Here is a 20,931-nt window from a genome sequence, read left to right on the forward strand (position 1 = left end):
GTGACCATCCAGAAGCCATCCTTTACACCATATACACCCAGTAAAAGCCACATGCAACGTCCCACTCATGCCGCATCCCCTCCACCTATAATGAGACATGTGCAGATTCCATCCTAACATGTCAGTGGAGCCATTTAATCTGCCAATCAACATCTGGAAACAGAACATATGTTTCACTGCATACTGCTGATGGGAAATTTCCAAAAACTGCGATTGCCTCCAGGAAGAAAACACCAAGATAATTAAATTAATGATGGCCCAGAAGAGCCACAGTTAGCTGTCATTTTACCCATAATTCTGTTGGGAACCATTTATCTTGCTTCAAATTAAAAGATTACACTCATCTTGTAGGTTTGTGTCACATTGTAGTGCACAGAAGCAAGGACAGCTAGCTCAGTGCTTGTGTTCCAAATGTCTAAACACTAAACTGATCTCTGATTATCTTTGGAGTAAAAAGAGCAGAAAACCATTGGTAATGGTATAACAGTATTCAGGGGAAAGCATTCCTAAGCTGTCATGCCATATTACTAAAGTATATTTGTCTTATTATACAAGTGGCATTGAGGTTTGTGTATACATCCAAATATTGGCTTTAAAAAATGTAATTGAAATGTATGAAAATATAAAAATGCACTCAATTTTCCATGGAACTTGACATTTGTTGATAGTCTCCTATTTTATTAAAGTAATGCTGTCCAATAATGCTGCCCCTAAACTTCTCAAATGCACAAGGACAGCATAAATCCTGTAAATGGCCACATTTTAAGTGGAATCTCCTTGTAGTGGTACATTTATGAGTGAAGTTAGCTTCACCGAATGAGAAATAAGAGTCACAGGGGGTGGAATAATTGGACAAACAGGGTTCAGAGATCAGCGAGAGTGTGCGGTTTTGGGGAGGACAGATAGAGCCTGAAACTTGAGAGCCACTGGGCTCGCTGTCATTTGTATGCTCAGCACACTGCACCCAGTGCAAGGACTCTCTTAGTCCTGTTTACATTTGCACAGTTATTCATTCTGCTCTAATTCAAGCCCTTACAGCCTGTGTGAAGGTTTGACTTCCTGCTCAGTGGTCCCAGAGCATTGCAGCAGCACCTGGGCTCGCCTTTGCCAAGGATCTCCATCAGCCCGACACCCGGAGGACGATTAAGTGCTGCATCCCAATGGAGCACCAAGAACCGCAACCTCAAACAGCAGAACCATGCACCTCTGTAATGTGTTAGTCACCTGGCACACACACACCCTGATCATAGCACACACATACAGTACACACATGCACAAGCTCAGCTGCAGGGATCTATGTGTAGGACCATGCAGATCCAATGCAGGTACAACTTTTAACCCTCTTGTCACCAAGCCGTAAAAGGGCCTAACTAATGATAAATTCATGTCTAAGCTAATATTTGGAGATTTAGGCTCATTGTGTTGTTTCATGATGATGATACTGATGATGAGGAGGAGGTGGAGGAGGATATAGCAATGATGCCACCGCTGATGGTTAAGAAAATGATCTAAGAAAAAGATGTCATCTATTGCTTCAAATAACAGATTAAGAGGAGATCACTCAACCTGAGCTCTGCAGCATATGGATAAACACCCATTTTTTTAAAGTAATTCCTCAGTTTGACGCTTACCTGTATCAAAGTGAGAGCTGAAGGCAAAACTGGGATTGAAAAAAGCTGAAGACATGACAATCACATGTAGGGCAAAGACCATTCTCCTCGTTGCGTTGCAGAAGGCAGCAAACCCTAAACGACAAAACAAAAAAAGGGTCAAGTATAAAATTCTGACTCAGGTGCGTTTAAGATTCAAGTAACCTTTAGTAGCTTAGAAGCAGCAATGCGCAGCATTTTATTCCATCACACCTCCCAGAGAGCCCCCCGAAAATCCTGCTTCACCTTCAGCTCGAGCAGATTTGGAGACAGATGTTGACAGTGGTTTCCATTTCACCACATCTGTGAAATCATTTGTTTGACAACAATATCCACACGTAATTCTCTCTTCTCGCGGCTATTCTGGACAGATTCGGAACACCTACTCGGTCGGTCACCCGGTGAAAAGCTTATTTTACGCCGATTCTATACACTGTAAAATCTTGACTGCTCCGAACATTTGGTGATATCCCATCTGTGCTCCTTTCAGAATGAAGCTCCGTTCGCTCCTGACCCAGCACTACATGTAACATGCCGTTTACTGGCAGAGCAGTTGGGTCGTTTTAAAAAAAGATGCGACGATCAGCGATGCGCATTTGGGTTTCGGCTTCTATACAGAGACTGAGCGACATCTTGCACCACTGTCAAGGTACGTAAATCATTACAGTGCTTCTGTTTCCAGCTTTCAAAATAAAACTGATTCATATGACAAAACGCACCTTTCAGTTTTATTTTAAAGGCAGAATGCGCTTCATTTCCTGAGACCGCCGGCTTTTTTTGGTTCACTTTACGCATTCATTTTTAGGGAATGCAGGCAGTGCTCGTATGTGCACGCGTGAGTGTGCACTGTTGGGTCATTTTGAGACTGACATGTATAATATAAAATCGAAAGTACAAGCATATCCTTACCTCCTATCTTGACATCCCACCAAGAGAAGACGAACCAAACGGTGCCAAAAACCCGCCCACCAAGCGCAGGCCGGTGGCAAGGGCAACAGTATAGTTGGCTTTGGGGACTCTGGAGTGACCGATCATGGAGACACCAGAGCTTTGAGCCACTTTGAGAGTCTGACCAGGTTGCTCTGGCACTGTTCAATGACAAAAGAGATTAGGAGCACTGTTGGAAATATTATTTTACGCTCAACATTAATAAGCTGGGGGAGGGTTATTGGGAGATTCATGTAGGTTGTGGAAAAGTTGCCAGTGGTCAGGTGTCTGGCTGAAGCAGGGAAATTAAACACAGGCACCTAGTGGACAGGTAAGGAATGGCAGAGTGAATGCAAAGGAGACTCCACCACTACGATTTGATCAGTTTGGCTCCACAGCATTAAGATAAGTAACAAACTGGATGCAAAAGGGTACATACGTTCATTGTTTTCTACAGAATATAAAGTGTTACTTTTGACTGTGGGACTTTGATTGTATCGCGTGATTTATTCAGCTTAAATGTCTGGCAACAAGATTCAGACAAAATATTTGAACCATGTGAGAAATGAAATTGGCTCAGAATTCACAGAAAACTGATATGCTGGATCATGTGTGCATTTAGAAATAATCTAAAGGTAGTACAAGAACTGCTGTTCTTTATTACAGTTACAATCATGTAAAGGCAAACGTACTACATGTATCACATCGTCAAATCCATAGAATTAGAATTTGGGGTTCCACATTAGGTGAAAATGACTAAACCTCCCCTAAAGAGTGGCAGGTGGAACTTTCCTTATTTAAACCTCTGATCTAGAGTCAGATTTTGTCTTTACTAGTGAAGTGTGTGGAGTCATTATGTCAAGATCTAAGGGGCTGTCTCCAAATGATAATGAAATTAAAGAATATACAATACAGTTATAAGTCAAATATAGTTCAGTTAAATAAAGTTTATATAATACAACTAAAGATACACATGTTATGAGTTCTCCCTTGTCAAATTTTTTGTTAAAGGCATCAATCCAAGTATTGTTGCACCATAAGCCATTTCTTAAAATGACACTTTGACCTGCATGAAACATGCCAGGAATTAGCATTTGCTGTTGCATTAGAGCAAAACTACAGTTTGCCTGTGAACATACAGGCAAAGAATTTTTCAAATAATGTGCTCTGATGGATTAAAGATAAAGCTGTTTGGCTACAGTAATAGTAGATATGTCTGCTGCAGATTAAAGACAGCTTTTCAGGAGAATAATCTCATACCAGCTGTGAAGCGTGATGGTGGTTTGCTGCCTCAAGAACTGGGCAGCTTGCAGTCATTGATTCAGCTATGAATTCCGCATCATATCAAAGAGTGCTTGAAGATAATGTGAGGAAATTAATGTGAAAGATGATGTTTAAGAGGATGCGGACCTTTCAGCAGAAAAATGATCCCAGGCACATTAACAAATCCACCAAAGAATAGCTCAAAAAGAAGAAATGGGGGGTTATGGGATTGGATAGTCAAAGTCCAGATTTTATTGCCATTGAAATGTTATGAGGGACTCCAAACAGGCAGTACAAGCAAGAAAACCCCAAGCATTAAGCAAGGGAAGCAATGACAGAGACTTGTGAACAATTGTCCAAAACTCCTAAAGTGGGCAATACAAGTTTTAGTTTTCTTTTTGCACAGAGGAATGACTGTATACTGTAAACTCTCTATCCTTTCACCCCGAGTCCTACCCATCTTATTCTCTCTCTCTCTTACACCACCAGGTGGCCCTAAGAAACACTGGTATGTATGAGAGAGGCACAACACTGTACTGCCTGTTGTTAACTTTTCATCTGCACTAAAGCAGGGGGAGTCATCATTTACACCACAGCAAACTATTCCCAGATTCTGTCAAGCATCTCAGTAAAAATCCAAACTTCCCAAATAGTATAAACATTTATTAAATGGCACGTGTCACTTCACAGTATAATTTGGTTAATTTGTAGTGAATTTATTTATTTAAATTCTTAAAATATAGAAACATTTGTTTGCTCAACATTTTCCACAAGCTAATGGCAGTAAATAAGCAAAAATATGTATTATGCATCACTGTTAAAAAAAAAGAATAGCTGAGAAAACTTAAAATTTTAAGGCAACCTTTTGCAGTAAAATTTTTGAATTGTCTCAATGATTTGCTAGTTCCTTGTTGTAAGTCATATTTCATTGTTGTACCAGTTACATTTACATTGTTCTGTGAATAGTCACTACTATTAATTCTTCATTTGGCCAATGTAAACTTGTTTATTAGCTGAATAGTATGATTCCCAGAACTACCAAAAGCTCATCAACCCGGCGATCATTTTTTTAAATTATTTTTTTGGCCTTTTTCTGGTTTTATTGAGAGACAGGGAAGTGGGGAGAAGACTAGGGAAAGGACCTGCAGCAAAGTTCCATGAGCTGGATTCAGATCTATGACTGCTACATATATCCCCTGTTTATGGGTTGTCCACTTAACTTGTTGAGCTACAGCGGATTGTAGCTGAGTCTTAGGCCAAGGGAAAGAAAGCATGAGGACTTGCCCCTGCTGTGCATTCTGGGAAACCCTGTGGTTTTTTCCACCTTTGTTGTACCAACAACAAATTACAATTTCAGCTTATTCACAATTACAAATGTAGACATAACGAGGTACATACGATTGGTCTGATGTGTATTTTCATGTCAAGTATATCTATTTTAATTTTCATGTTCAAACAAATCAGAATACCAACTCTGCTGAATTGACTATAGTTTTCTTTTTTACAGTGTATGGTGTTTGTGTTCTTCTGAAGCTACACTAGAGAGCAGCACAGCATTACTATTAGAAATGCACTCAAGGCACTTTTACTGATTGGAATAGTGAAAAAAGACACACACACACACACACACACACACACACGCACACAGACAAAAGAGTGGCAACCTTTTCTCACCAGATTTCAACTCCTCTTTCTAATCTGCAGTGTGCACCTGCAGACCTCTTGACTTTGTTTAGCTTCATGTAAATTAAGTGGTTAACTGTCAGCACTCTCTAAAGCTGCAGTGACACACTGACATTTTCATTTACACCATTTTAAAACATTAGACTCTACACATTTAACACATTCTACTGCAACAGGACTATTGGAAATCTTTACTGATTCTGATATTGTAACAGTTGGAGGCCTTGAGGATATCATTGGTAAAAATATAAAGACAAATGATCCAAACCAAGCAAGCTTAGCCCGATTTATTCCTTCAGCTAACATTCTGTGTTCTAAAAGTTTTTGTCCTGCAAACCCTCAAATCTATCACACACCGACACCATCCTGGTGACTCTCTACTCTTGTCTCTAACATGTAAGCAGACTGACTGACTGCAGCATTTACCTCATGTTAGATTGATCAGCCAGTTCATTTCTCCTGACTTCATGTCATCCTGTTGTTTTCAGGTAAGAGTAGTGCAACCATGCTGACAGTGAGGGAACCGGAGACATAATGGACTGTCATGTTTTTACAGATTATGGGGCTGGAGTCCTGCAAGAGCTTTTCAATTTGTGCTGAGGAATCATTACTCCTATTCCTCTCTAAAGTGTAAGTCTGTTTCTTTCCCTTCCAAACTGACATCTAGTCATATTTCTGGGAAAAAGTATCATTTGGCCATTAACCATGTGGAGGAGGGAGACTCGGCGGTCTATATCTATGAAACATAGGATGAGTCAGCTCTGAGCGAGTACCACAACAATTCACACTGTGACAAGCGTCTTCCAAAAATGATTTTTTCAGTGATTATATGTACTCCTATTGTACGAATAATGAATAACAGTCTATCAAAAATGATTTGTCTAACATCCTCACACATAAGCTATTATTTAGGAATGTCTTACAGTTTTTGTTGCTTAAACTTTCCAAAAATGTGATATATTATTCCTATACTATGAGGCCTGTTATTTTAAATTTGCCTATACAAATATTTCACAAAAACTATTGAAATAAAATAAAAGTAAAATGAATAAATGATATCTGATATTGCTGGTAAAAAAACAAAAACAAAAAAAACAACTCTATATGTACAAACAATACAGGCAAACAGCTTAAAACATAAACCACGCATGCTTCTGTATAATTTGTTGGGGTTTTTGAAAGTGAAATACAAGAAAAATACTTTTGCTACCTCTGTTCTATGCATGCAGAGGAAATCTGCAGGAATTCCACAGACAATACAAAGACAAAATTTTTGTGCAACTTTAAATTGCATTCACAAAATGATTTATGGATATGACATTAAATCTCAAACCAAATGATTTTTAAAGTATTGAATCTCCTCCTCCTTCACTTCTACTTTCCTCAGGGTGTTTATAAGCTTCAGTATTGCTGCTCTTCTCAATCCAGCATAGCTAATTTCTCATCCTGACAGTAAAGGGCATTTGCATCACACACTGACAACATGCTGGGGACCCTCTTCACTCTCATCACTGCTCTGACATGTAAGATATTATATCTGACATATCTGATATCTGATTCACTTTACAGTGTATATTCTGAGATACAAACCTTTCACTATTTTATGTGTTTGTTGGCAGATGTAGATGCAGTGATTGTGGTGACACAGACGCCTGCCATTCACACAGTTTCTACAGGACAACAGGTTGTTGTCAACTGCAACATTGGGAGATACGACACTGCCTCTGTAGCGTGGTACAAACAAGTTACTGGTGGGGTTCGTCAGTATGCTCTAAGGTTTTTCCTTGCCGATAACTCACTCAAGTTTGGAGAAGGGTTCTCCTCAGAACGATTCAACTGTATATCATTATCAAACATTGAATACCAGTTCATCATAAAGCGAGCAGAAGCAGGAGACTCAGCAGTCTATTACTGTAAAGCATGGGACAATGTTGCTAAGGAGTTTGTTTCACAGTGATTCACACAGTGACAAAAACCTCCTCATTTAAAACTTCCTCTTGTGTATCAGGGAAACTTTGACTGATACTGAGGCTAAATGAGTCCCGATGAGTCTGCTGACAAGAATGTATTACAGTTACCTGAAAGATATGTTCAATAAAGCTTTCATGAATTAATTTTTTTAAAAGCATTGTCGTCATAATCATTCTCACTTCGGTCCTATTATTTTGGCTTTAAAGAGTATCATGAAAACATAAGGTATGTAACAGCATATTCAGATCCTCAAATCCAGAAGTGTTTTGAAACATAACCAGACTAATGAACGAAATAGTAAAAAAAAAAGTCTTCAAATCAATCAGCAGGATTACAACAACAATGGGGACATTTAAAAACACTTACACATGTTAAAAAATAAAAGTACACTAAATTAATTCCTCTATATCCATCCATGTACACTAAATCATGCTTAACAATTGGCAGAATGTCATCTTACCATAAAATAATGTCAACAAATTGTCAGTGGCAAATTCACTGCACCTATTTAGTGCTTTCTACTGTAACTCTTTGCCTTTTATTCACAAACATATACAACGCTTCTGCTGGTTTTAAGTTTGCAATGAGGTTGCAGGAAAGTTAGTTGTGATGATTTGAAGGACGATATAAACAAACTGACATACAACTCAAACTAAAGCATCAAACATAACAAATCAAACACTTGACAAAATTGAGGAGGTTCACAAAATAATTAATCCATGCCATTAAAATAGTAGCATGTCTTTCTCAGATCTTGATGTTGTAACTTTTGGGGCACAGGAGGGAGGCATCTGTAAAAATGCAGAAATGACATTTCCCTCCAATGACAGCAAAAAACCTGAAAGCATCACAAGTCATGCAGGTTTAACCAAAGCTCCTCCTCCTGCCAGTCACTGGATTTAAGTATCCAGTGTTGTATCAAATTGCTCCCCCAGCACCCTCTCTCCTCACTTAGTTCACTTTCTAAGTTTCAAGACCTTTCTCATCGAACACTGAGAACATGCTGGTGACTCTCTGCACTCTGATCACTGCTCTGACATGTAAGGAGGCTGACTTACTGCTCATTTGATCTGATACTGGACTCATCAGTCTGAGTGTTTCTCTTGGCTTCATGCTGTCTTGTTGTTTCCAGGTGTGAGTGGAGTGACGGTGGTGACACAGAAGCCTCCTGTTATGTCAAAGACGAGAGGAGAGACAGCCAGCATGGACTGTAACCTGGGGACTGTTACCAATAGTGTTGCTCGCTGGTATAAACAGATTCCAGGAGGAGTTCCTCAGTTTGTATTATATTTTTACCATAGTTCTAGCTCTCCAACCTATGGCTCTGGTTTCTCCTCACCCAAGTTCACATCTACTCATCAGTCACAATCAGATTATCGTTTGATCATCAACAATGTGGAGGAGGGAGACTCAGCAGTCTATTACTGCAAAACATGGGACAGCTCTGTTAAAGAGTACGCATCACAGTGATTCATGCCATGACAAAAACCTTGTCACAAATACTTCTGCTTTTTGAGACTCTGCACGTCAGCTGTTAACAGAGCCACCAGTCAAGCCAGACGTTCATATCATGCCATATAAATTTAGTGAGATATGGTGTATTTCCTATAAATGGAACACAAAATCTAAAATTTCAGTTAGTTTCAAATATGAACAGCTCAAGGCAGAACAATGTTTAGAGAGGTAAGTGGCACATTTAGCAGAATATCAATTAAAACAAGTTGTGCTGTTGATGATATTAATGAAAAGGATGTCAACAGGATTCCTAAAAGTATAGGAATGCAACTAAAATTGCGCACACAAATGTTACATTGCATTCTTTCAAAACTAAAATAAAAAAAAAATTAAAATTGCTACATTGACTTCAACATCCAAACATCGATTTTCTTCTCGGAAAACTGAAACAATAAGTAAACATTTGCATTCACAGCATGTCTTTCATATGATTCAATCTTCTTTACTGGACACATGAACTCCTGATTTAACCCTTTCATACTGTTTGGGTCAAATTTGACCAGTTTTGACAAATAACATCAGTAAAAATACCCTAAACGTCATTCTTTTAGCCTGAAATCTGATGACGGTTTTTGGGAATTTTGAAACTGTGAAACTGTACAGCCCATGTTTGTGTGTATTTTTTTATGGGACAGAGTTCAAGGGGAACCTCAACACTGTCACAAGAACTGTCTGTGTTCCCACCACATTAACCCAGGTTCCTGTAGAGACCTGCTGGACTTTGAAGGGGCATTTGAGAATCTCAAAACAGTAAAGTAGTAAAACAGCACAGGAGTGATCATATATGGTCACAAATGGAACAGAAGTCATCCAGAGGTCGGAGGGATCCTCGACATACACACAAGATCTGCACCTGCAAGCACTTGCGCCTGCAATGTAACAAAATAGTCTACAAGAGAAACAATTTTGAATCAATTTGGATCGGGAGGGTAGTGGTTGGGGGTTCATGACGTTGTAAAGGTACCTGATCTGCCATTTCAGTGACTAAAATCATTTCAGCAAGACTTAGTGTGCAACAGGCCCTGGATTTGATCTTCCAAGATGAGGAAGTTGATGATGGGAAGACAACATGGAAGGAAATTCTGATTAGAGCACCTCTGATGAAGAGGGTAAGGGTTAGTTTCATACCACTGCTTTGAATGCAGAGACTAGTTTATAATAAGCATTTTATTATTTCATGCTTTGTGTTCTAAGTGGTAAATGGTGAATTGATATTGATAATTATGATTTCTTATGATATAGTAGTGAGGACAGCATTTAATGGTTGCAGTGGTTAAATGTAGTTTTATTATAAATTACAATTCCATAATGTTCATGTCATTTTCAAATTCAGTAAGATGTATTTAAGTCATTATTGCTTTAATGTTTTTATGTCTGATGTAAAACAGGACATGAAACAGTGTAATAGTAGATGTTTTTCTCCAAAAAACGAGTGTTGTAAAACTTAAAATATATGCTCTTGTTGCTCTCTGAAACATTTATTAAGGATTAATCATACATGTATTAATGTGAAAGAAGCTGTTTAGACATTTTAAATAGATCTGTAGTTTCGAATTTGAATCAGACACTTACTATGAGGGAATTCTTGGTCTGGTCAGTTTTGAGCGAGACCATACTGTGAATGCATAAAATATGAACAGTATGTAAGGGTGAACAGTAGTATAAGACCAGTAAATAACACTGTTTGTGTCATGACTCATTTCTGAAATAATACAGCAAATAAAGCAGACAATCTATGTGATGAGACAAATGTATTTCATTCAAGAATCAGCAGAATCCCGAGATATTTTTATGACCGCAGACACTATTAGACATTTATGGTCTGAACTGTACATACAATACTTGTCGTATTTCATCTATCTTGTGAATAACCACAGAGTTGAGGATTGAAACTCCACCTCCTCCACTTCTCCTCTCCTCTGTCTCTTTATAAGTCTCTCTTGTGTCCTCACTCCAAGTCTGCTCACATCTCAGTTGGACATAAGGGACACTTAGAAAACCACACTGACAACATGCTGGGGATCCTCTGCACTCTCATTACTGCTCTGACCTGTAAGATGTTCTCTTCATCTCTTTTACCTTTTTACGGCCTTGATATTCAGAGATAAATCCTCTGGCGCTCATGTGTTTTTCTGCGTTTGTTTGCAGATGTGGATGCAGTGATAGTATTGACCCAGACACCTGCTGTTCACACAGTTTCTACAGGACAAGAGGTTGTTCTCAACTGCAACATTGAGAAATACTATGGAAATACGGTTCGATGGTATAAACAGGTTCCTGGTGGGGCTCCTCAGTTTGTTGTTGGTTTTCACTATTCAGACAGTTCACTTAACTTTGGAGCAGGATTCTCTTCAAATCGATTCAACTCTAAAGCCTCATCCAGCTTGGATTACCAATTGATCATTAAGCAGGCAGAGGAAGGAGACTCTGCTCAGTATTTCTGTCAGACATGGGACGACTCTGCTTCTGCCGCTGTATCACAGTGATTCAAACTGTGACAAAAACCTACAGCAGCTTTTATGAGCTCTCAAACATTTCAAATCACTAAATCTGGAACAGAACAAGCAATGACACTGAATACATTTGCCTACAGGGATAATAGTGTTTGAAATATTCCAGCAGTGTTTTGGAATATAAGCAGACCGTTGAAATGATGAAATGTTGACAGTGAAAGTTGGTCTCAACAGGATGTTTCACTTCCACTCCCCTCATTAGAGAGTCAGGAGGTTTATGTACGGCCATGTATACAAACTGAATCACTGTGGTATTTGGACAAGGAACCAAGCTGATTGTAACAAGTAAGTACTTTTAAACCTTATTATGCAGCCAGACAGATTTTATTGTTCTGTTGCACATGAAGAAAGAAATTACCCTAATGCACATGTGACTAATTGTTTAAAATATTTACCATGTTGGTCGGTGAATAAAAGATTTTTTCTGCTTTGATACCAGGCAGTGTCTGTGGTGAAAAAATAAATAAAATAAAAATCTGATCACAATATTTGAAACATTTTCTCCAAATACTAAAAAGTAAATTAAAGGTTTAGGAATTATTGGTGGAGAACATTTACTAGATTGCACCCCTACTTATTCTTAAATTTTCTAAGACTTGATAGAATCTTTCTTATAAAAGTATTTGCAAAATATTCTAATAGTTGTATTTGGAATTGTGATATTAATGGCAACTTCCTTATTATGTTTATTTAATATTCTGCAGAGTTCAAGTATAATTTGGAATTTGCCTGAAAATTATTTCATACAGCTGGCATTAATTTCAGCCAACAGGAATGCACTGAACCAATCAAAAATTTGAAAATATGTTTGTTTTTAAGAGATTTTATTTTGAAAGGGAGGACTGATCATTTTTTAAGTGATCATTTTAAAAAATGTTTTATCAATTTTAAATTCTCTGCTTCTTCACCATGGCTATACTGTCAGCACAATAGACTCATTTTGTCATGTTAAATATGGATTCCTGAATTATACTTTTAATTTGTAATTTTGAACATCTTTGTTCTGAATGTACTTTCAGGCTCCAGCCTCCGTCCTCCTGTCCTGACAGTCTTCCCTCCATCCAGCACTGAGCTCCAGTCCAACAAAGCCACTCTGGTCTGTCTGTCCAGTCAGTCTGGGCCTTTTGCAGATGTCACCTGGTCGGCTGCTGGGAGTCCAGTGATTAGTGGGATCTCCACCAGCACCGCTGTTCAGAAACCAGACCAGACTTTCCAAATCAGCAGCTATCTGGACATCCAGACATCAGACTGGAACATGGATAAGGTTTACACATGTAAAGTGTCTGTGGGGTCCCAGACTGCAGAGAAAAACATCAACAAGTCAGGCTGTTCCACTGAAGAATAGACCGTCTGAGATTTGCTTCTTTACTGTTTGTGCTCTTTGCTTATTACAATGCTTAGATATTAGAAAATGTACAAGTAATCAATGTTGCTACTGTTAAGTCAGGTATTTTCATCAGCTTTGCAATTCATCCACTAAATACACATTAAAAAAAGTTTTAAAATGTGCTTGTTTGTTTTTATTTTTTGTACATAGCAAATGCAATAATTCTAACACTCACTCAGTTTTGTTGTTTTGCCATGTTTACTCTACTGACAATCAGACCCATGGTGAAGGTCAAAGTCAAATAAAAGCCACATTTATTTTAAAAACACATTTAAAACAAAATAATTTGTACTTATAACACTATGAAGCACAATAACAGCAGGACAAATCTGAATAAAAGTAATAAGATATCAAGAATAAAGCCACAACACAGACCTTGTCTGTCATTCATTTCCCTTATTGTCATCAGCTTAACACTGGCCATAAAAAGAACACATTCAATTAAACTGAATACTTATTTTAATAGTAATGATAGGGGTTAAAATCATTGTTGTTTTTTAAAATGTTGTCTGTTAATTTAGGAAAAAATATATACAGTAATAATAACAACAGTAACAGTGCAATAGCTGCAAACACAACATTCCCCAAACATAAAGAGGAACAAGTGACTATGGTCGTCATCTCACCAAGTTGCAGATGAATTTACACGTTCAGTCAGTGAAGCATCTCCTCTCTTCTCTCTCACTTCCATCCCATAATGCACCTGCAGGCCTCCTTGTCACATTCACAGCACTGTGTAAATGAGCAAAAGTCAGCTTTCTTTGAAATACAAAGGAACTGTCCCAGACTGGAGATATTTCAAATAAATTCATGGACATCTTACTTTGATGTACAAATCATGTGAATCACACGCAAGATCGGCAAGATATTCTACATGTGGTCAAAAAGAATCATTTAATTTTGTCTGTTTTCAAAATGTTTCTGAAAAGCTTGATTTATTGGGAAATGGACAAAGTAGCAAATCTTCACCAGGATCATTAAGGAGACATCACCTACACCAGGAATTACAAATACAGATGTTTCCTGCAAGTGAAAAATTCACTGACATGAAAATTTTGACCAAAACTCCTCCTCCTGTCAGTCACTCACAGTTTCAGTGTTGAAATAAATAGCTCATCCAGCTCCTCCTCTCCTCATTCCCCAAAGCATCTCATCTGTCAGAAGCTACTTTTTAAATTACAAGACCTTTCTCTTCACACACTGACAACATGCTGGTGACTCTCTACACTCTCATCACTGCTCTGACATGTAAGGAGGCTGACTTACTGTCATTTTCAGCCCATTCTGTGTGTTTCTCTTGGCTTCATGTTGTCTTGTTGTTTCCAGGTGTGAGTGGAGTGACGGTGGTGACACAGAAGCCTCCTGTAATGACAGTGAGGACAGGAGAGACAGCCAGCATGGACTGTAACCTGGGGACTGTTACTAACTATGGTGCTCGCTGGTATAAACAGATTCCAGGAGGAGTTCCTCAGTTTGCAGTAAAATTTCATCACAGTGACAGCTCTCCAATCTATGGCTCTGGTTTCTCCTCACCCAAGTTCACATCTACTCATCAGTCACAATCAGATTATTGTTTGATCATCAACAACGTGGAGGAGGGAGACTCAGCAGTCTATTACTGTAATACATGGGACAGCTCTGTTAATGAGTGGGCATCACAGTGATTCATGCCATGACAAAAACCTCCTCACTGAACATGCTCACTTCTGCTTTCTGAAACTTGTCACAGAATCTTGCCAACCATGGAGCTGTGCTGAAGCACCAAACATTCCTAATCATCATTTATCATCTGTTTAACTCTACATCCTTGAATTGATTACACTTCTTTATTCACTCAAAAGCTCAACCCTGCAGTGTAATCTCCTGCATCATCCAACCATATTGCCAGTGTTGTGTAGGCCACTTGTAGATGATGTTTTAATGCACTTTCTGGCCTGAAAATTCATCACAATTTGAATCCACTGTACATTGTTGCCTTTCTACGATGGGCTGTCCAAATGAATGACCAAAACATGTTGATAATAACTGCATTTTAGAATAACACAGTTCAAGGACATTTTCTGATCTTGCTGCACACAAGCAAAACTTCTCTCCCAATGTTTATTGCAACCCTTCAAACTTTCATGAAAAATCGAATCACAAATCAGGCAAAGCAGTCAATTACAAAGAGCCCACTGGGACCCACAAAAGGCCCCCATAATCCCCGATTTACTGGGATTGCTTTTGAAACTTTAACAATTCCCTCGAAAACATGGACTCATTTCAAATATCAACAAAAATGGGCATTACAGTCTGACGTAGTTTTGTGTCTGTTTCTTTATTCCACAGGAACCTTGTGTTCACTTGACACAAATTCCTAAATAAAGTGCCAATTTCTCAGACAACCTCTGAAGAAACAAAATAAATTTTTTGTCAGGAGACTGAAAAAGTGAATCTGGTCATGTCTACAACCACAATAGATTCCCTTGTAACTGAAGAGATAACATGTTATATTTAGTTTGTTGTTTGTGCTGCGACAGAACTTCTCCGTTATAAATCAGATGCCTTGAACACATCTGTGTAATCCGAGATATGAAACAGCACCAGCTGATGTTGGAGTTCTTAATCTGTTTCTTTTGATGACAGCTAAATCCTTATTCATGCTGTGGTTCTGCTCAAACAATTCACACTTAAAAATAGTGGAGCACAAATTTAACTGAAATACAAACATTTCATCGTTGTTGTAGCTTATTTTAAATTAAGACAGTTTGGAGAGGATCTTCCCCTTACTAACCTCAGTGCCTTTATAAGCCTCCGACTCTTTTCTCCTCTCACTCCAACCCGAATCACATTTCATTCAGACATACAGGACATTTACTCCAAACACTGACAACAAGCTGAGGACCCTCTACTCTCTCATTGGTGCTCTGACCTGTAAGATGTTCTTCTGATTCCTTTGTGTTCCATATTTTCAGTCATAAAACTCTCACTAATGTGTTTTTGTGTGTTTATGTTGCAGATGTGGATGCAGTGATAGTGTCCCAGACACCTGCTGTTCACACAATTTCTACAGAAAAAGAGATTGTTCTCAACTGCAACATTCAAAGAGATGATGGTCAGTATGTCAGCTGGTACAAGCAGAAGCCAAGTGGGACTCCTGAGTATGTTCTGAAATTCTACCATTCTCACAGCTCACCCAGCTTTAGAACAGGGTTCTCCTCAGACCGATTTAACTCGAAAGCTTCATCAAATGTATTTTACCAGCTGGTCATTAAGCAGGCAGAGGAAGGAGTTTCTTCAATGTATTACTGTAGAGTATGGGATACTTCTGCTGAGCAGACAGTATCACAATGATTTATACTGTGACAATAATCTCCTCACTGAACACTTCTGCTTTTGGAGTTTCTGACTGATGTTCTCTATATCTATCATTCAGGGAACTCTAGCAATAATTACAAGACATTTTCCTTCATCAAAAGACCAAATTAATGTACCAGATTACTAATCTCTGACATGATTGAACATGAAGAATTAGCTATTGTTGACTTTATATACCATTTCCATGGTATATTAGCTTTCATTATTTATACCTTAAAATCATTGTTGAGCAAGACAACTAAATGACAAAATATTAAGAACAAACCAAAATAAAACTGGATTTAAATCCCCTATTAGTTGCAAATCTTTTTTTTTTTTGCAAAATCAAAAATAAATGGATTTCCTCAATTTGCTGTATGTGCCCTGATTTCATGGTAGTGCAATGACCAGAGTCAGCAGAGCATCAATAATGTTGACATTTCCAGAACTTGAAATTCCCTTTGTTCATTTGTGTGATATATAGGTGTTACTTGCAGCAAGCAGACAGATATTCACACCCATACAAATTACTTTCAAATGATCAAGTAATACTTGTAAATCAGCATAAAAAATTCCAAATGAATGTCAAGATTCCTTGTTTTTGAAACTGTACTGTTGGTAAAGCAGTCTGTACTAATTTGTAAATTACTGTAAGTTGCTCTGACCTCATTACATCCTTTCCAATTCTCTTTTAGCAAAAATAAATATATTGTCTGATTTAAATGCACTATGATGTCATATTTTATGCTATGTTACCACTGTGTGAGATACAGAGAAATAAAACTTACAGTGGGTACGGAAAGTATTCAGACCCCTTTAAATTTTTCACTCTTTGTTTCATTGCAGCCATTTGCTAAAATCAAAAAAGTTCATTTTATTTCTCATTAATGTACACTCAGCACCCTATCTTGACAGAAGGAAACAGAAATGTAGAAATTTTTGCAAATTTATTAAAAAAGAAAAACTGAAATATCACACGGTCATAAGTATTCAGACCCTTTACTGTGACACTCATATTTAAGTCACCTGCGGTCCATGTCTTCTGATCCTCCTTGAGATGGTTCTACTTCTTCATTGGAGTCCAGCTGTGTTTAATTAAACTGATTGGACTTGATTAGGAAAAGCACACACCTGTCTATATAAGACCTTACAGCTCACAGTGCATGTCAGAGCAAATGAGAATCATGAGGTCGAAGGAACTGCCCAAGGAGCTCAGAGACAGAATTGTGGCAAGGCACAGATCTGGCCAAGGTTACAAAAGAATTTCTGCAGCACTCAAGGTTCCTAAGAGCACAGTGGCCTCCATAATCCTTAAATGGAAGAAGTTTGGGACGACCAGAACTCTTCCTAGACCTGGCCGTCCAGCCAAACTGAGCAATCGTGGGAGAAGAGCCTTGGTGAGAGAGGTAAAGAAGAACCCAAAGATCACCGTGGCTGAGCTCCAGAGATGCAGCAGGGAGATGGGAGAAAGTTCCACAAAGTCAACTATCACTGCAGCCCTCCACCAGTCGGGCCTTTATGGCAGAGTGGCCCGACGGAAGCCTCTCCTCAGTGCAAGACATATGAAAGCCTGCATAGAGTTTGCCAAAAAACACATGAAGGACTCCCAGACTATGAGAAATAAGATTCTCTGGTCTGATGAGACCATGATTGAACTTTTTGGCGTTAATTCTAAGCGGTATGTGTGGAGAAAACCAGGCACTGCTCATCACCTGCCCAATACCATCCCAACAGTGAAACATGGTGGTGGCAGCATCATGCTATGGGGGTGTTTTTCAGCTGCAGGGACAGGACGACTGGTTGCAATTGAAGGAAAGATGAATGCGGTCAAGTACAGAGATATCCTGGAAGAAAACCTCTTTCAGAGTGCTCTGGACCTCAGACTGGGCCCAAGGTTCACCTTCCAACAAGACAATGACCCTAAGCACACAGCTAAAATAACAAAGGAGTGGCTTCGGAACAACTCTGTGACCATTCTTGACTGGACCAGCCAGAGCCCTGACCTAAACCCAATTGAGCATCTCTGGAGAGATCTGAAAATGGCTGTCCACCAACGTTCACCATCCAACCTGACAGAACTGGAGAGGATCTGCAAGGAAGAATGGCAGAGGATCCCCAAATCAGGTGTGAAAAACTTGTTGCATCATTCCCAAGAAGACTCATGGCTGTACTAGCTCAAAAGGGTGCTTCTACTCAATACTGAGCAAAGGGTCTGAATACTTATGGCCATGTGATATTTCAGTTTTTCTTTCTTAATACATTTGCAAAAATTTCTACATTTCTGTTTTTTTCTGTCAAGATAGGGTGCTGAGTGTACATTAATGAGAAATAAAATGAACTTTTTTGATTTTAGCAAATGGCTGCAATGAAACAAAGAGTGAAAAATTTATAGGGGTCTGAATACTTTCCGTACCCACTGTAAATAACGCATAATAATGCTGTTACATGAATGCAAAATCTACAGATGTCTCCTGTAGAAAAAAACACCTCATTACTTCTTCCTTTACTGATGTTCTTTTGATTCCTTTGTGTTGCATATTTTCAGACATAAAACTCTCACTGATGTGTTTTTGTGTGTTTATGCTGCAGATGTGGATGCAGTGATCATGTTGACCCAGACGCCTGCTGTTCACACAGTTTCTGCAGGACAAGAGATTGTTCTCAACTGCAGCATTCCAAGAGATGATGGAAATTCTGTCAGCTGGTACAAGCAGACTCCAAAGGGGACTCCTCAGTATGTTCCGAGATTGTACCGTTCTAACAGCTCACCCACCTTTGGAACAGGGTTCTCCTCCGACCGATTTAACTCGAAAGCTTCATCAAATGTATATTACCAGCTGATCATTAAGCAGACGGAGGAAGGAGACTGTGCAATGTTTTACTGTAGTGTATGGGACGACTCTGCTTCTGTTGCTGTATCACAGTGATTTATACTGTGACAAAAAGCTGCATGGGAACACTGTAGCATTTAAGAACTCTCAGCAACATTAAACTCTTCATATCACTAAATCTGGAACTGAATACATTTGCCTACAAAGATAAGAGTGTTTGAAATGCTCCAGCAGTGTTTTAGAAGACTGTTGAAATGATGAAATGTTGACAATGAAAGTTGGTCTCAACAGGATGTTTCACTTCCACTCCCCTCATTAGAGAGTCAGGAGGTTTATGTACGGCCATGTATACAAACTGAATCACTGTGGTATTTGGACAAGGAACCAAGCTGATGGTAACAAGTAAGTACTTTAAACCTTATTATGCAGCTGGACACATTTTATTTATCTGTTGCACATGAAGAAAAATATGAAACTAATGCATATGTGACTAATTGTTGAAAATATTTACCATGTTGATTGGTGAAACAAAGGTATTTTCTGCTTTGATGCCAGGCAGTGTCTGTGGTGGCAAAAAGAAAATCTGATCACAGTATTTGAAACATTTTCTACAAATACTAAAGAGTAAATTAAAGGTTTATGAATTTTAGATGGAGAACATTTGCAAGATTGTGCCTATACTTATTCTCATATTTTTAAAGACCTGTTAAAGTCTTTCTTGTAAAAGATTTGTTATTATATTATATCATATTATATAATATTAATAAGTCATTGTGTTTGGAATTGTGATATTAATGGCAACTTCCTTATTATGTTTATTTAATATTCTGCAGAGTTTAGATATAATTTGAAATTTTCCTGACAATTATTTCATACAGTTGGTATTAGATTCAGCCAAGTGAAATGCACTGAACCGATCAAATATTTGAAAATATAAGTTTGGTTTTGAGAGATTTTATTTTGGAAGGGAGGACTGACCATTTTAAAAGTTTCACCAATTTTAAATTCTCTGCTTCTTCAGCACGATTGTACTGTCAGCACAGTAGATTCATTTTGTCATATTAAATATGGATTATTGAATATTACATTTAATTTGTAATTTTGAATGTCTTTGTTCTGAATGTACTTTCAGGCTCCAGCCTCCGTCCTCCTGTCCTGACAGTCTTCCCTCCATCCAGCACTGAGCTCCAGTCCAACAAAGCCACTCTGGTCTGTCTGTCCAGTCAGTCTGGGCCTTTTGCAGATGTCACCTGGTCGGCTGCTGGGAGTCCAGTGATTAGTGGGATCTCCACCAGCACCGCTGTTCAGAAACCAGACCAGACTTTCCAAATCAGCAGCTATCTGGACATCCAGACATCAGACTGGAACATGGATAAGGTTTACACATGTAAAGTGTCTGTGGGGTCCCAGACTGCAGAGAAAAACATCAACAAGTCAGGCTGTTCCACTGAAGAATAGACCGTCTGAGATTTGCTTCTTTACTGTTTGTGCTCTTTGCTTATTACAATGCTTAGATATTAGAAAATGTACTAGTAATCAATGTTGTTACAGTTAAGTAAAGTTTTTTCATCTGCTTTGCAATTCATCCACTAAATAAAAATAAAAAAAAGTCTTAGAAATGTGCTTGTATGTGTTTATTTGTTTATTATGTGTTTATTAAAAGCACATTTAAAACAACAGAATTTGTACTTATAACACTACAAAACACAATAACAAAAGACAAATCTGAATAAACGGAATAAGATATCAAGAATTAAAGCTACAACACAATACAAGATGAAGTCACAGATAACTAAAGCATTTCTAGATTATGCTCACTTTCACCTTTTTATTTCCTGATTTGTTTGAATTAATTT

General features: G+C 38.3%; 3 protein-coding genes and 1 gene segment (V, D, J or C); 3 read left to right on the forward strand and 1 right to left on the reverse strand.

The window, feature by feature from the left end:
• aatka (apoptosis-associated tyrosine kinase a) overlaps positions 1-2,256 on the reverse strand; it is a 37,053-nt gene extending 34,797 nt beyond the window's left edge. The window contains exons 1-2 of one of the 2 annotated variants that reach the window (XM_023264338.3): positions 1,896-2,256; positions 1,632-1,745 (exon numbers count right to left, since the gene is read on the reverse strand). In XM_023264338.3, the coding sequence (XP_023120106.1) occupies positions 1,632-1,713 (82 nt within the window). In that variant the 5' untranslated portion in view covers positions 1,714-1,745; positions 1,896-2,256. Of the gene's footprint in view, positions 1-1,631; positions 1,746-1,862 lie in introns of both variants that reach the window. The other variant, XM_023264339.3, reaches the window with a different exon arrangement.
• A 4,675-nt stretch (positions 2,257-6,931) lies between these two features.
• Positions 6,932-9,753, forward strand: LOC129347539 (immunoglobulin lambda variable 3-21-like). The segment is given in 3 exon segments: positions 6,932-7,045; positions 7,142-7,273; positions 8,626-9,753. Coding segments are annotated over 3 exon segments (510 nt in total).
• A 150-nt stretch (positions 9,754-9,903) lies between these two features.
• On the forward strand, positions 9,904-12,954 carry LOC111564642 (immunoglobulin lambda-1 light chain-like). Of its 3 annotated transcripts, none has more exons than XR_008599680.1 (4): positions 9,904-11,060; positions 11,157-11,221; positions 11,696-11,806; positions 12,541-12,679. XR_008599680.1 is itself a non-coding variant. In XM_055005053.1 (4 exons), the coding sequence occupies exons 1-4, from the start codon at positions 11,021-11,023 to the stop codon at positions 12,864-12,866; spliced, it is 726 nt and encodes a 241-aa protein (XP_054861028.1). In that variant the 5' UTR covers positions 9,904-11,020; the 3' UTR covers positions 12,867-12,954. The 3 variants fall into 3 exon arrangements, 1 of the variants encoding a protein (XP_054861028.1); XM_055005053.1 differs by having other exon boundaries at positions 11,157-11,475; positions 11,766-11,806; positions 12,541-12,954; XR_008599681.1 differs by having other exon boundaries at positions 9,904-11,221.
• A 1,103-nt stretch (positions 12,955-14,057) lies between these two features.
• On the forward strand, positions 14,058-20,688 carry LOC129347528 (immunoglobulin lambda-1 light chain-like). Its single transcript, XM_055005039.1, has 4 exons — positions 14,058-14,156; positions 14,235-14,557; positions 19,441-19,477; positions 20,208-20,688. The coding sequence occupies exons 1-4, from the start codon at positions 14,117-14,119 to the stop codon at positions 20,531-20,533; spliced, it is 726 nt and encodes a 241-aa protein (XP_054861014.1). The 5' UTR covers positions 14,058-14,116; the 3' UTR covers positions 20,534-20,688.
• The last annotated feature ends 243 nt before the right edge of the window (positions 20,689-20,931 follow it).

The sequence above is a fragment of the Amphiprion ocellaris genome, chromosome 19 (assembly GCF_022539595.1).
Source record: "Amphiprion ocellaris isolate individual 3 ecotype Okinawa chromosome 19, ASM2253959v1, whole genome shotgun sequence".
Taxonomy (NCBI): Eukaryota; Metazoa; Chordata; class Actinopteri; family Pomacentridae; genus Amphiprion; species Amphiprion ocellaris.

Coding starts and splice junctions, on each gene's coding strand:
- LOC129347528 (XM_055005039.1), top strand. CDS start 14,117: ATGCTGGTGACTCTCTACACTCTCATCACTGCTCTGACAT. Junction 14,157..14,234: donor TCTCATCACTGCTCTGACAT/GTAAGGAGGCTG, acceptor TGTTGTTTCCAG/GTGTGAGTGGAGTGACGGTG. Junction 19,478..20,207: donor AACCAAGCTGATGGTAACAA/GTAAGTACTTTA, acceptor ATGTACTTTCAG/GCTCCAGCCTCCGTCCTCCT.
- LOC111564642 (XM_055005053.1), top strand. CDS start 11,021: ATGCTGGGGATCCTCTGCACTCTCATTACTGCTCTGACCT. Junction 11,061..11,156: donor TCTCATTACTGCTCTGACCT/GTAAGATGTTCT, acceptor GTTTGTTTGCAG/ATGTGGATGCAGTGATAGTA. Junction 11,807..12,540: donor AACCAAGCTGATTGTAACAA/GTAAGTACTTTT, acceptor ATGTACTTTCAG/GCTCCAGCCTCCGTCCTCCT.